Consider the following 15,283-nt stretch of genomic DNA (forward strand, 5'->3'; position numbering starts at 1 on the left):
GTCTGTAGGAGTAACAGCCTGATTAGTAATTCCCTGTATAAGAAAGAAGAGTGCCCCAGCAAAGAGCGTGGGAACATAAAACTGCTAGAAGAGAGAAGCCAAGTCTTACACTCTACCTATTAATTTCCAATAGGATGTGTTCTCAGTGGTCAGTTTTATACAGGGGGAGCTTGAGCTCCGCAGAGAAAGATAAACTCTGGTCAAGTATCTACATCCCATCTGGGATGGGCTACTCAGCAATCTCCAGCAAAAATTTTTTTCCACGTAATATGTCAAACTCTCATTTTGCACTCATTGTATATTAAATATCCTAATGTCAGTGAAAAAAAAAAAGAGGCTTAAAAGTCAGTGAAGAGCTGAGGGGATGCTTGGGTTCTTGAACTGCTCCCTCCCAGGATCACTTCCTTTCTTCTCCCTCTGCATTTAAAGATTGTGGATGGTCACCAGCTCTTGCATCCAACACCATGGTCCTTCAAGTCACCTGCTGAGAGAAGCCTTTTTCCACAGCAATATCCCAGTGTCCCAGGTGCTGAGCACCTGAAGCAGCCAGTCACCAAAGGATGCTTGTCCTTCATGAATCACAACAAATGGAGGATCAAGACAAGAACTGGGAAATGAACTGAAGGGTGGGTGACAGGTGAGCAGACTGCAGACACGATTCTGATGGGCTATGGTGAGGCTCCTCACACTTTGGAGCTGGGGCTGTACAGTCACTGACTGGTTCTAACTGAGCCCCTGCCTGGGGAGGCCAGCCTGGCCCAGGGCTCTCTGAGAAAGCAAAGAGGAGACAGCCATGAAAGGAAACCCCTTGCATAATGCTCAATGCCATGAATTTCTGCCAACGCTCCACAGCACCAGCTGAGGAAGCAGTGCATGGGCTTTCTGTTCTGTTCACTGAAAAGAAATATGAAAGAAGCTCTGAAAACCCATGGGAGATGTATTTATTGCAAGTTGCAAAAAACTTTTGTCCAACATGAAAAAACCAAAACCTTTAATTTCCCTGACTTCTGGAAAGTGAAGGATGAAAAAGTACATAAAACTATCCTAGAAAATGCACACACCTTTTCTTTAGAACTTGAAAACGATTCAAGAAAGAATGTATAAAAATTCCACTAGGGTTTGTGTTTACTTATAGTATTCTTCACACATTTCACTGCAGTTTATTTCCTACTTGTTCTACAGCTACTGAAGAGTTTTGTTATCCAGCTCATCTTTCAGTAACTACATGATGGTCTATAAAAGCACAAAAAATTCTGACTACTGAGGGAAAGAGAACATAAACATATTTTAAAATAGTCCAGAACTCCATCTTTGATTGTCTCCCAACCTGCATGCTTTCTACCAAATTTCTTCAATATACACTTTAATGTCTTGCTTTATCTAGTCATTATTTTGGGTTTATGTGGAAATTACAAGCTCAGCTTTCCTGGGACTTTTGAAAAGAGAATGGACACGTATTTATATGAGTTTTGTGGTATATTTATGAAATTACTTTTTTTCCACTTACAGGGTAAGGGTAATGCCATCTACTTTCCCAAGATAGGGTGTTGAAGATGCCACATATCTTCAGAAACATCAAAATACATGCCAGTAATGCACTGAAATAATTAATCTCATTTATACTACATTCCAGGGAAATATTTGGTATAATCAGTGTCTTCCTTTTACATACCTTGCTTTTTTCCCCCCATACCATAGATCAGAGAGGTATTGTCTTTCAAAGCAAAATCTCATCTTAACCCAGAACACCCAAAAACTTCCAATTAAACCACTGGAAATTTTTACCAAATTGAAAATGAAGAATTATTACAAATACAGTAAAACATTTGAGTGTTTTTAAGAATATTTTAAGAGCACAGCACATTCTGTAGTCAGATTCAACTAATAATTAATAAATATTTTTTACATTTATATTTTTACCAGAGTCATTCATAAAGTGTTTTAAAACATTGGCAAGGGTATAATTTTTTTAAGTAATATTTTGACTTACTGGGAAGTACAGAAGAAGTGATCCAAAAAGAATGGTTTCCAGCAGCACCAGCCCTGAAGCCCTGATACTCTAGAAGACAAAAACCAACAAAAGACAAAATATTAGAAAATTCTCTCTGTGTGTCATTTTCATAAAGGTACCTTCACTTTTGTAACACTTCCACAGTAATGTTTATTAAGCTGTCTGCCATGCTTGCATGCTCCACACTCTTTAAATCACACATCCATTACAATGGTTGTGTTTTACAAAGTTAAATTTAAAATATCTTTTTCCTATGTTAAATACTATTCAACAGACACTACCTGGATGTTGTATTGCACCTGGATATGATTTGAAATTGCTAAATTTGTTCTCAAGTGTCAAGATTTAGGGATCATGGGAATTAGATACATGAATTTAATTGTAGAATTTGTTCTGCATTGTTTAAATTTCAGTAAGTCCCTAGAATATTTTTGCTCATTTAATGACTTAGCTTCCATAATAAGTATGAATAATCTACAATTTTACTGAATATAGAGTGTGCTCTTAGCCTGCAAGCGTATCTACTTTTCCTGAAATTTTTGCACAAAGACGTTGATTCATTAACTTGTCAGGATTGTAAAATACTATGCCATTTCCTCACCACTTGTTGGTTAAGAAAACCAACATGGTTTTCTTAGATCTTAAAATTTAAAAAAATCCATTATTTTTCCTAATACTTAAGTGTATTCCAATAAGTTTGATGATTTACGTACAGTGCAACCGCGCCTTATCTTAGAGACAAAACATCAACACTTGTGAGAAACTGAAATGTTGAGGGTTAATGACTCAGAATCAAGCACTGCAAGAGCAGGAGTGCTCTGCTGATACGTGTGAGGCTCAGCCCAGGTGCAGAGGCTGTGAGCACCAGAGGATGACCAGGACAAATCAGCCTTAGTTTAGCAAGAAGCTGGGTTTGAGTCACATAAGGGAAGAGGCCAATGAGAAGCAGATCCTGAGAGGTGGGATAATGCTGTTTATCATGCCAGTGCCCTCCCTTCCACGAGTGGCTCCAACATCATACAAGGCAGAGGTCAGTGAGCTCATGGGACTGAAAAATACTCAAACCACTAAAAAATGTTTTCTTTTCTTATTATGTACGAAGCATCCCTATACACCAGAATGACCAACAAAGCAACTGAAATGAGATTCATTATAGAGAAGATGGAAATTAAATAAACCATCTAAAATCCATTTAACTCCCATGTAGACATTCCTTTCTAAACAAGTCTTTCACATCCTGATCAGTCTTTTCTTATCAAGCTTGTTTCTGGGCAGTATGATCATAAGATAACCTGCTGGGACAAAGAACTTCAGCATTTCCAGTTCTTCCATAATAATAAATTATCCCATGATTTTTTCTCACCTGTGCTCTGGTAGGGACCATTCTCTGTGAATGTTATCTATGTGCTTCTGCTTCCTGCCCCAAAAGAAGTGTGGCTTACAGAGCAATGCTGGAATTCAAAATGGGCTTGAATCCAGGTTTTGTCTATACTTTCACCTCAGTCTTTGGTACAAGGAGAGCAGGGGGTTTCACCTAATGTTTACAGATATGACTGCTCTTCTAAACAGGATTCCTTGGCAAATGGAATATACATACTAGCAGAGATGAATGCTATCCACAATGATGAAGAAAAGCTCAAAACCTCCAACACAAAATAGTACAAACATTTTTACATAAGTGTAGAGAAAATTTTTAAAAATGGTTATAAACTGAAGTATAAGAATTCTCCTAAACTACATTTTTGAACTGGTTGGCTTTCTTCACTGCAAAGAAAAAGAGCTATTTTAACAGTTGATTTTAAAGTATTTTTATTTCTTCCATAATGACCACTACAGCCCAAGAAGTCCAGGAAGAAAAAATTATCCAGCACTAAAACTTTAAAAACAGGGATTAACTAAAGAGAAGAGAACCAAACTAAAGCATAAAGTTTCAAAATTAATTTATTAAAAATATTTTTTAGATATACAGGTATTTCCAGAAGTCTGTGAGTAACAGTGTTTCCACCAAAAACTGAATCTTGCACTGTACAGACTTTGCAAATATGGGTCCCTAAGGCACAGCTGGGGGCAGGATCACAAATGCACTTTATGGGCATCTGCAACATACACAGCAGTGAATATGCCCACACACCTCAGGAAAAAAAGCCTTTGCTCCTTCCTCCTTTAAGAAAATTAATGAAGGAAATTGATGATTGTCTAAAGTCTCCACCAGCCACTGTCCACCTATACAGGCTGCACAAGCAAAATTCTCCAATGGAATTCACAGAAATTAGGGCATTCAAGGACACAGCCCTGAAATTTCATGCACTGGGAATTTCTTCCACTTGGATGTAATACTTGTCTTCTTTTTCTTTTTTATTTTTTCTTTTCTTTTTTAACAGCTGCTTGGAGTGTTTTGCATCTGTCTTGCTTGTTGGCACTTATTTTGATTTTATTTATTTCTTTCTCTGGCTGTTCATCTTGTGTTTATTGCCACTTTGTCTGTGTGTTCATCTCCCATTCAGGGCTTCATTTCTATCTTTACTTATTTGTGTCAGTAGAACTGTCCTTTCTGGATTTCCTTGTCTCGCTCAATGGTTACACATTGCTGACACCTAATTAATACTGCAATTTATTTTGTTTCTAGCTTCATTCTAACTTTCATACTTAGCTACCTATACCATGCACTTACCTAGGTCTGCAAAGAGTACTGTTTGTGAAGGTCTGATTCATGCTTTCACCCATTCTATACAGGCCATATTAGCAGCCTTTGGGATAAACAGTCATTCCTTATCCTTGAAACTCAGAAAGTAACACCATTTCTGTGAAAAATCCCATTAAGAAAGGAAAGTCATACATGACTCTTGGCCACTGCTAAAGGGTCATAAATAAATGTTAAATAATTATCTACACGAGGTAAATTTTAAAAAGTGTAGCTGCCCAAGTTGCATCAAGCATAACAAAATAAAAGCTGAATTCATGTATAAACAAGCACAGAAGAGATTGCATTTCAACTGTCTGTGGTCCTAGGCAATCCAGGAAATACAATCCAGGAAATACACAGCATTAATTATCACTGAATTCCTGAATGTCATCACATAAATCAGTGATATGAGTGTCAGAGTATTTTCATAGTGGAGAAAAAAAAAAAAAAGCCAAAATATAATTAAAGTCATCCTGTATTGGTTACATTGTGTAATACTGAATTAACTGAACTGAATTAACTGTAGTCTTTTGGTGTCAGTCCAGGAAGACTGCAGGTTCCTCCAGGGCCACATGTCACTGTGTATTATATGAGCGTGGTACCATGGAAACCTAGTGAGGGGAAAAGGTTGGCATATTTTGATTTTTTTCACTTTTGTTAAACAGTTTTGCCACTTCTGTAATAAAACAAATGACCAAAGAGGGCTGTGACTTACAGAAAATTTCCTTTTACAAAGGTGGTTTCACCAGAATGTGAGCTTGCCTTTCAGTTAAATAAAGTATATCAGAAACCATTAGAGGAAAAAAAAACAAACAGATACACTTCTTCTTTAATCTCAACTTTGAATACCTTCATATTTATTAAACTGGAAAGTGTATCTACACTCCATGTGTAAGCACATATGGATACAGGACAGAATGACAGAGAAGCAAGGAAATATAGAGAAATATTTGAGGTGATTGGAAAAATTACTATGTAAATTGTCTCAAAAGAAGAGCAATACAAAGTGCAGCTAAAGGTAGATGTGAGGGCAATGTGCTCGCTCTGCAGTGCTCCAGGAGACACTGGTGGCGCAGGTCTGGCAGATCCATCCCACTCTGCACATGAGGAAATGGGAGATGTGATGGGACCTTACAGGCCTGTATTCCCAAATCTGTCTCTCACTTCTCTGAAAACCCTTCCTGTTCAAATTATTTTTATTCCTGGTACAGGGGGTTCTTTATTTCTATCAAATTAAAGAATTGAGAAGAGATTTTTGTCAAGTTGAAAATACATGATCAGAAATGTTTTATTACCAGTTGCTTCTCTTACTAAAATACACCTTCCCAATAAATAAATTTTTTCCAGTATGACTATATTTTTGTCTTGATTTCCATGAGCTGTTTTTCTAAAGCCCATTGAACCTTTCCCTCTGTCTTATCCCATATACCTTTTCCCAAACACAAAGACACTCATCTTTCTAAGTGAAAGAGCTGTGTGGAAAAACTAAATTTCAGGAATTTTATATCAATTAAAGTTCACTTTTAAGAAATAGAATGCACAGATTCTTCTTTCTGTCCCCAAGGCTGAGCAGTAGCAAGATGTTTGGCTCCTCTGTTAAGAAACAGAAGTTGGACTTCCAGCTCCCAGACACTGATATCAGGAGCTGCAGAAAAGAGTGGAATTACATTTCATTGTGGTGGGCAACCTAATACTGCTCACACCTGGAAGAGTACTGGGGACCAAAGAATGGGCATGAAAACAACTGGAAGGAGTCCTCTAAATCCTCAGTTAGTACCCTATAACAGTAGTGTCATAAGTTATTTATTGTCTTGATAATAAATTCAGGGCTGATTAGGATCACTCCCCATGAAAACATAAATGTCAAATTCCTTAACAAGGCTTTGCTTTAATTTTATTATTGTTGGTTGCGGTACAAAATTCAAACAAATCATTCCCAGTTAACTACAGGAAAAAAAATTCAAGGGGAAAAAGTGAAATCTCTTTTGAAAATTTCTCTGTAAAATAATGAAGAGAAAATTGTGTCTCCTGCTCAACCTTTGATCACACTAACAAATATTTTTGACCTATTTGAATCATAGCCTCCTAACAGAATAAAGATTTCAAGTAGAGAAATATTCACAGCACAGACCAATTTTCCAAAATTGGTTAGTGGCAGTTACAGGCTGCCACTTAAATTGTACTGATAAATTGTCAGAATTTTCTGGCATTTGCAGGTTTTGTGCGGTACTCCTAAACCAAATAAATATAATCCTCATCTTCTCTCCTTTCCCTTTCAAGCCTTTGAAAAAGACTTACATGAAGGTCAATTTTTTTTCTATTACTAGTTATAGGTGAGCTCAAACAGAATATAATTATTATATTTACTTTTTACTTGAAAAAAAAATCAGGAAACGCAAAGACCATCAATCAAAAAGCAATTTCATTACAAGTACAAAAGATTTCAGGCATCCAAGAAATCCCCAAATATTTAATTTTTCAATTCATGCGGCTCTTGATCCTTTCTGTTATACGAGTAACGAAATCTGTTGAGATAAATCATGATGAAGGGAAGGTGTTCTGCATTTAGAAATATGGGCATTGCTGAATCTAAGTTGCACTACACCACTTACAAGACAGACATTTGAGAAAACAGTATTTGCTAGTGAAGAACCCTCACAATAAAAATGGTTAATGTCCCAGGGACATCTTTTCTTATAAGGGCAGAAATTCCTTCCTTGGGCACATATTGCTTAGATCAACACACCTGCTTCTCCTCAAATAGTGGTGAATATATACATCAAAGAAAATCAGTGATGAGGTGAACACCTAAGTTCAATTTCAGTCTATCCACAGATCTATGGTTAATTCAAAAGATGAATATGTACAATGACAATCATCCAAAATCTTGATCACCTAAAGTGTCTGTTTCACTAGATTTGCATTCAATTAACAGAGAAATTAAATGAAGATCCAAATACATTACTTTCAAGAATAAAGTGCACTTTAATATTGATTAATCACTGAATCACCAAGAGATTAAATTGAATACACAAAAAATCTGATGAAATAGGAAACCAAATTGCAGGAGGCAGGGCTCAGTATGTTCCTCTGTTAGGTTACAAATAGCTTCAGAATACCTGAACTAAATTTCAGCTTTCTTATGCAACATGGCCTCACCTATTACAGAAGATAAACCACAGCTCAATAAAATCACCTGTATAAATTGTAGTTCAATCACACAGAAATAAACAGTTTATGGTAAAAGGAAAAAAAAATCAACCTGACTGCAAAGTTCAAGATTCATAACATCTCAGAGGAAACAAACTGAAAATGATGTGAGAAGCGTTAGAATAAATCTGATTGAGGTCAAAAAAATTCTCATTATTTTCATGACTTAGAAGGCCAGTTAACTATAGATGAAAATCATTATAATAATTTCAGATCAGTCAAAACCTCGTACTTTGGAAGGTTTTTAATCCAACTCCAGTTTATTTTATTCACTTTTACTTCACAAGAGCCAACTGCTAAACCACTGCAAATGAATACTTTATGATTGCATCTGAGAAATCCTAATCCCAAAAAGGGTGAGATTTTTCAGCTCTTCAGAATTTATTAAGTAATCCTTCATTAAGTTTAGACCACAGAATTTATGTTTCACTGAAATAAAAGCACATTTGTTTTTGAAAGAAATGCTGTTATGCATAACTTAATTATTCTTCCTTCCAATGTTTTGCTGAAAGGCCCAGCCCTGGGGAAGCCTCATGTTAGTGCAGACCCTGCACAAGGAATTAGTGAAAATGGCTGTGCTGTCTGCACAAAGTTAAGACACGGGACAGCATATGGATCACGGCAGATGAGAAGAGCAATGGAACAACAAGGCAGTGTCACATTGCAGAACTAGCAATTAGTAGTTAGTCCCAGCCTATCATTATCCCTCTCTAAGTTAAATACTTTGTCAGCACTTGAATCTGAAGACATGCCATGGAGAGCAGGGGATGCTCTCAAAAAGCTTCCACCAAGCATGAGGAAAGCATGAAGGGAACAAGGGGCGTTTTTTGGAAAAGGTAACAAGGGGTGCTTTTTGGAAAAGGTAACAAGGGATGTTTTTTGGAAAAGGTAAAAAGATCAGGCTGGTGTTGACACTTCTGCATCAAAGGAATAGCAGACATTTCTTTTCAATTAGGAGACAGAAAAAGGCACATATGGGAGCTGAAAAAACCAGAGATACACAGCGCATGTATGGTGTCAAGAGGGAGATGCAAAGAGGACAGCAGAAAGTGGCAGAGCAGTAAATCATGGGCAGCATCATTTGGAACAGACAGGAGCTGTGACTGCATCTGCCAGCTGAAAGGACATGGCAATAGTCAAGACACAAAACACCAAGCTGAGACAACAAACAGGGCTGCAGACTGGCAGAAAACATTTATTAAAAGGGAGCCCAGAAGGAGTTCAGCTCAGAAGGAGTTCAGCTCAGACACAGCCAGAGACACAGAGACCTCCAGAGTTCAAAATGACCTTTGGTAACAAGCAGGTTGCTACAGTAACTATGAAAGGAGTAGCTGGGATGTCCTAGGGGGAAGCAGGAGGAGATCAAGGTTTCTTCTCTGCTATATTGAAGTTGATGAGAAGATGGCAGAGAAAAATGTCATGATTTTATTCCAGACAGGGGGAGGCATGGCTGTGACAAGGAAGGCAACAGCAATGTGACTGTGTTCATAGCACAAAGTTCTAATGAGAAGTTGACAGCATGAGCCTGCTCCTAAAAGCCTTCAACTTTTACCCAAAGAAGTGAAGAAAAGAATGAAGAACAGGAATATTTTTTAGTCTCAGTGATCTCTGTTCAGCTCGTACCACACGATATAGCCAAAATCAACCAAACAACCAAAATATTAAAAACAGCATAAAGTTTCTCTGAACAGTCTACCATAAACTACAAGTTTTGCAGTTACAAATATACAGTAAAAAAATGCAAGACTTTTCCTGGAATAATGATACAGTTTTATTTCTACTATTTGAAAGTTCTCATGTTACATTTTTTTTCTGTTTTTTTCTTTCCCTGCTTCTTAACTTACATTACTTCTTCCTCCTCTCTGGGTAAAACTTCTAAAAAACCCTACTTTCTCATCTTCATCAGAGCTTCTTCTTAGTTAAACTGGTTTTTCAACATCAAAATGGGGTCTTACTACTAGACCCTTAAAACAAAAAGCAAGGTCTGCTTCAGACATCGGTCTGCTCTTGGAGAGGGAGGCAGGCCAAAGACCTCATGCAAGCCACCAGGGACTTTGCTATTGCTATTGATTGTACAAGGAAGGTTCACAGCAGAATACAACTCCAAGACAAATAGCAGGATAAATAAATAATGTTGCTGTTATTCTGCTGACATGATAGGAAATCTCTTCCCAGCAAATCTGTAAATGCCCATTCAGGAGCCCAAATGAAACTCCAGATAAATGCAACTGTCCTGAAGTTACTGCATCAAAGAATCAGTGGGGAAAGCTTATTACCATGTGACAGGCCATTCAGTCTACTCAGACACTCTATAAGGGCTATAAATATGAGACTTAGCAGGAATCAGAGAGTAACAGACAAGCAAAAATCTGAGCAGTTTGCTCAGTTTAATTGATGACTCTGTAACAACCTTGGAAAAATTATTCTATAAGGTAATAGTTGTCATTGTTGGAAAATATTTGCTGGAATTCAAGCATTCAATTACTTAATTTTTCATAATTTATTTTTAAAGTGAAATCAAAGTGTAATAGACTTACAAGAACGTAGGCCTTCAAGGCTGCTACAGCTTTTTCTTTGTTGACAGTGATATCCTTGCCAGCACCCTAGACCGAAAGTGCACTACCAGCTCCATTCATTTGAATTTGGGGCTCTGTGCTGAAGAGTTTTGTTGAATACTGGTAGAACAGAAGGTAGCAATGATTCACAGTCCACAGGGTCTTATGCAGCAAAACATTAAGAAAGCAATGGCAAGGAACCTGTTTCAGTGTCAAACTGGAGCAACTGTATCACAATCCATGGCTGATTGACATCGCTTTGAAGGCAGTACAATCCTTGAAAAACCATGAATGTTTTCCTTTGGGCCCCCTAAGATGCTGTGGAATTCAACTTTGTAGAGACAAGCACTGGCTTAATATAAAGCTATACAGAGAAGACTGCAGCTTTTGAATCCTTAGAGTTATGTCTGAGCATTGATGAAAAGCCATTTTATGACCTACCTTGTCCATTAGGAGTAGACTCTATCTAGAGCACTTTTTTTTTTTTTTTTGCTTCCTACCATCCTGCTTTTCTCATTAGCTCTTCCTTATAAAGCCTGAACTGAAATCAATGAACATATTTCATATCTAGATCTTTAGTTTCTTCACACTTCAGTTTTCATTAGTTTTCACAGTGTCTGTAATTTATTTTTCTATTCACAAGTACTTGATGCCTCTAAACATTTGAATTAAATGCAAATTCATATTCATGTGAAACCTTAGGCCTTATGAAGTGAATACACACACAATACCCTGCAAACACTGCAGCCATGCCTACTGTTTTTGGGAGCTCCAGCAGCCAGTACATCCTCCCTGAGACTCAACTGCTGCTGCAGGCTAATGGCCCCTGCACTTCTTATCTTGCCAATATGGCACTCTTAAGTTACTTACGTGGGAATTAAGAAAGCACAGCACCCCTAAAGGCACATCTAAACTACACAGAAAAATGGGAAGGGACATGCAAATAAAGGAAATGAGAATTCCACTAAAAACAACAGTTTTGAAAACAACATCGGCAATGCATTTAAACTTGCAGCCTGAAGACTACAATAAATTTCCTGAGAAATCACAAGAAACGAGGTTCTCGCTCTAGGACAGGATGAAGAAAGGGTGTCTAATGCACTGCACAGAATGTGTATATGCTGAGTGAACTATCAGGTATGCCCACCAGCACAGCATGTAAAGGCAGCTGCTCCATCTGTGCAAAATCTTCCCTCTATCAAGTTTCCACTTCAGCTGAAATGTCAGAAATTGTTGTCTAGGGAGAAAAAAGCAGAATGTGCACCAAAGATGAAAACCATCCAGGCATAAGCACATCAAGATGCCACTGTGAAGTAAAAAACCAAGGAAAAAGGATTGGCTGATTTACATTAGAAAAAGAGGTATGTTTGCAAAGCCAGTATGCTTTAATATTTAAAGATGTATCACACATCAATAGCCTGTGATTACCTCATTCTGAATTACTGTATCCTATTGCGGCTGCAGTAACGGAGAAAAGACATTCTTGATTTCTCAATATTAGAAAGGGGAACTACAGCATAAATTTCCATGTTGCCTTTCCATCTATGTGCAGTTCTGTGCAGTATTTAAAATTGCACTGCTTAGGGAATATCTTCACAGTTTTGAAATCATATTTAGCAGAACACTTAAATATATTTACACTAAATTAAAAAATGGGGTAGTGGTGGCAGAGTGTATCTAGCCACCCTGAACTCCAAAATGAAAATCTGTATTTGACAGAATAAAAACCATATTAAAACAGTCTGTAGCTCTTATTTGCCACATTGCCCTCAAGAGAGGGAGAATTATTTATTCCTGTTGATGATTAGACATATGGTCCTGTTAATGATTAGACATATATGGTCCTGTTAACTGTATTTACCTTGATTGGTGTTCAAGATGTATATTTTCTTCCTCTCATTAAAATTATTTATATTTCTATACTTCCATCAGTTCCCTAATGTTCATAAAAGGGGGGTTGGGGAGGGCAGAGGTGGAGAAAACTAGTAAAATAAAACATCATTTAGTTAAAGATTTCCAATATTTGAGATTGGAAATGGTCTTGAACAGCGCAAAGCCCTTCATTCCAATGGGTTCTATTACAGTCCATCATTGTTAAAGCCATATGATAACACCATTCCAAATTACCCTGTTGAATTCTAAGCATTTCTTCCACTATTTTTCAGAGCTGAAAACAACCTCCTCCAAGTGTCCTCACTACTACCAATTTTACCTTGAAATGCTGGATTTACATCCAGAGACGCTGGGCACAGGTGCAGCAGGAAGATGGAAAGCCCAGACCCCCATGCTCGCTCTCTGTTCCCCTCTTTCCAGACCCTGGCAGCACCACAAGGTGGTGAGATGAGGGCAAAGTAGTTTGGCTTTAGTGCAACCACTTTGAAGCCTTTAGCATTGATCTGAATGAGAATTCCCAGCAAACAAGACCCTTCTGAAAAGGTCTAGCATGAGTCAAGCCTGGCAGCACATTTCTCTCCTTCATCACAAAGTAGCAATTAATGTCTTCCACTCCATGGCTGAGATCAACCTCTGTGTTCTCTGTGCCAGCAGAGGTTCTTGGCATTTCTTAAGGGCACTTAAAATTCCTCACAGCAGCTGTAGTCTACCCAAAGCTCCCTGTTTGAGGTGGAAGGCTGCTGTGCAAAGGTCAGTTATTTTCAGCTCTTCTTTCCATTCATTTGAAAAGGCAGCCTTATAACAGATGAGCCTTTTAGGTTCTTTGCAGGTAATGTCCTTCCACAGTCAAGTACTTTAACAAAAACATGATTAAAACACAGCTGGTTTTCTCTAAGGCTCTGGTGGATTTCTATCCCTATGTATAGTCTAAAATAAAAAAAAAAAAATCTGATTTTCATTCATAGTTATTTAAATGTTCAGTTTCTTGCCAGCAGCTTTGCTACCCTTACGCTGTATGTAATCAGTGCTGCAGTTGGTCATTCCCTGTTTGTGCTCTCCCTTGGTCCACACATCACTGCTTGCACAGATGAATTCTACTTTGTTGTTGATGCTTTTTCTTACAAAATCACTGTTCAGCTTCTCATTTTTGAGAATATTTGTTTTAATATGATTTCTGTCCCCGTCTAAACAGCTACTTTTGTTAGCTTAGCCTCATACTTTTTGGACCTGTTTTTTGTAGTGATGTTTGCATTATTAAATCAATACTAATGCCACAGCACATAAAGATGTTTGTGAGCATCACCTTGAGCTGTTTTGTTCCTAAGTTTTTCAACTTAGAGAATGTTTTGCACCTCTGTATGCAGCCATGAGTAAGGCTGAAAGTTGTTCTGCAAGATCCTCATACTCAAACACTATCAAAGCCTTTGACAACCAAGGGAATAAGAGGAGCCTGTCCCTTTACAGACTCCTCTGTAAGGAGATTCTAAGTCTGTAAAACTCCTCTAAGACACATAACACAAATATCAACAGCACTGAGCCTGCTCCTTGTTTTGCATCCAGAGTCCCTTTCCTTCTCTGACACTGCAGAAGCCTCACCATCTCCCAAGGTCATATTCAGAAAAATCACTCTGTCAGACAAATCAAAATAGAATTTCAACACTTTCACTATTGAGGAAAGATCTCTTTTTCCCAGGCTTCATCACACAATTCCCTCAGTGGCATTAAACTGGTGCTGTCAGCTTTTCTGATGGAATTTCACAAATTTTCATCTCCCTTGAGTTTTTGAGCCTCTTGCACCTTGTGTCAATACCAGGTTCATGGCTTCCAGCTTTCACTACTGATTGGCACAAGGGCTGCCCACAGGAAAGATGTCTTTGAAGTGATCCACACATCTGATTTCCCTTCTGTATTAGCTATGAATAATTTTTCCTCTTTTCTCTTTGCTTGGCACATTTCCCCCATTTGCTCTCCTGCTGAAATGCTTCGCCTTTTCCCACTATAGCAGTAGCATCTCCTCTTTATCTATTATATTTTTCATCTTTTTCTGTGTTTCCCTACAAATCTTTTCACTAGTAGTTTAGCTTCTGCTACTCCTTCTGTGCCTTCTTCCAGATTTTTTTGTGTTCTATCATTTTGGAGTTCTTCCTTTTCTTGGCAATGGGCCACATTTTCTGCCTGTGACTTTCTCCAGTTATGACTCCTGCAGTTAAATAACATTACTGCTGAGCTGATCTCAGGGCTGCTGAGTCACTTTCACCTGTGTTTGACAAAGCCTCAAAAGAATTCCACAGCACTGATCAGAGCTTTGTCACAGTATCTTTTTGCTATTCCATTCAGCTCTTCTGGCCAATTCCAGCAACTGTTGAAGTCACTATTGTGCACTTACATTTACAGGTTGGCAATGGTCAGACTGGTCAGTGGTACCAGTAGTTTGGATCAACTGTATTTTGGAAGAACAAGCTAAATTTTGTTCTGTCACCTATCAAATATGCAAGTCTACATGAATAACTACCAGGTTTTCAAGAAGAGACATGAAATCTAACTTAATGATTTTTTGCCAAGAGAACAAAAGATATTCTGGTTTAGACTCTAGTGTGCTACCTCACTTCATGGTCTGTGCTGCATAATTAAAGAAGCACACAGTGATCCTTCCTGATCTATCCTCCAAGTTTCCAACAATAAAATTAATGACCTTAAGCACCAGATATTTCACCAAAACCACTGTGTTTAAACATCCAAAAATATAGAAACATATATAGAAAGATATATATATATATAGAGAGAGAGAGAGAGAGAGAGAGAGAGAAATATCCTCCATGATTCCTTCCTATCTGAATTGCTTTATAGTTTGGGATCTGTAACATTCTTTGGCAGTGAGTGACATAAAGCAACTTTAAAAGTTTTGTAATGCAACTACTTCTTTTTTAAAAG

At 37.8% G+C, this 15,283-nt stretch overlaps 1 protein-coding gene across 1 annotated transcript in view; it reads right to left on the minus strand.

Moving 5' to 3' along the window:
- Positions 1 to 15,283, minus strand: part of GPR158 (G protein-coupled receptor 158) — a 185,569-nt gene that overhangs the window by 79,076 nt on the left and 91,210 nt on the right. Inside the window, exon 5 of the mRNA XM_058809567.1 lies at positions 1,991 to 2,059. Coding sequence (XP_058665550.1) covers positions 1,991 to 2,059 — 69 coding nt within the window. The remainder of the gene's footprint in view (positions 1 to 1,990; positions 2,060 to 15,283) is intronic.

This window comes from Ammospiza caudacuta, chromosome 1, assembly GCF_027887145.1.
Source record: "Ammospiza caudacuta isolate bAmmCau1 chromosome 1, bAmmCau1.pri, whole genome shotgun sequence".
Taxonomy (NCBI): domain Eukaryota; kingdom Metazoa; phylum Chordata; class Aves; order Passeriformes; family Passerellidae; genus Ammospiza; species Ammospiza caudacuta.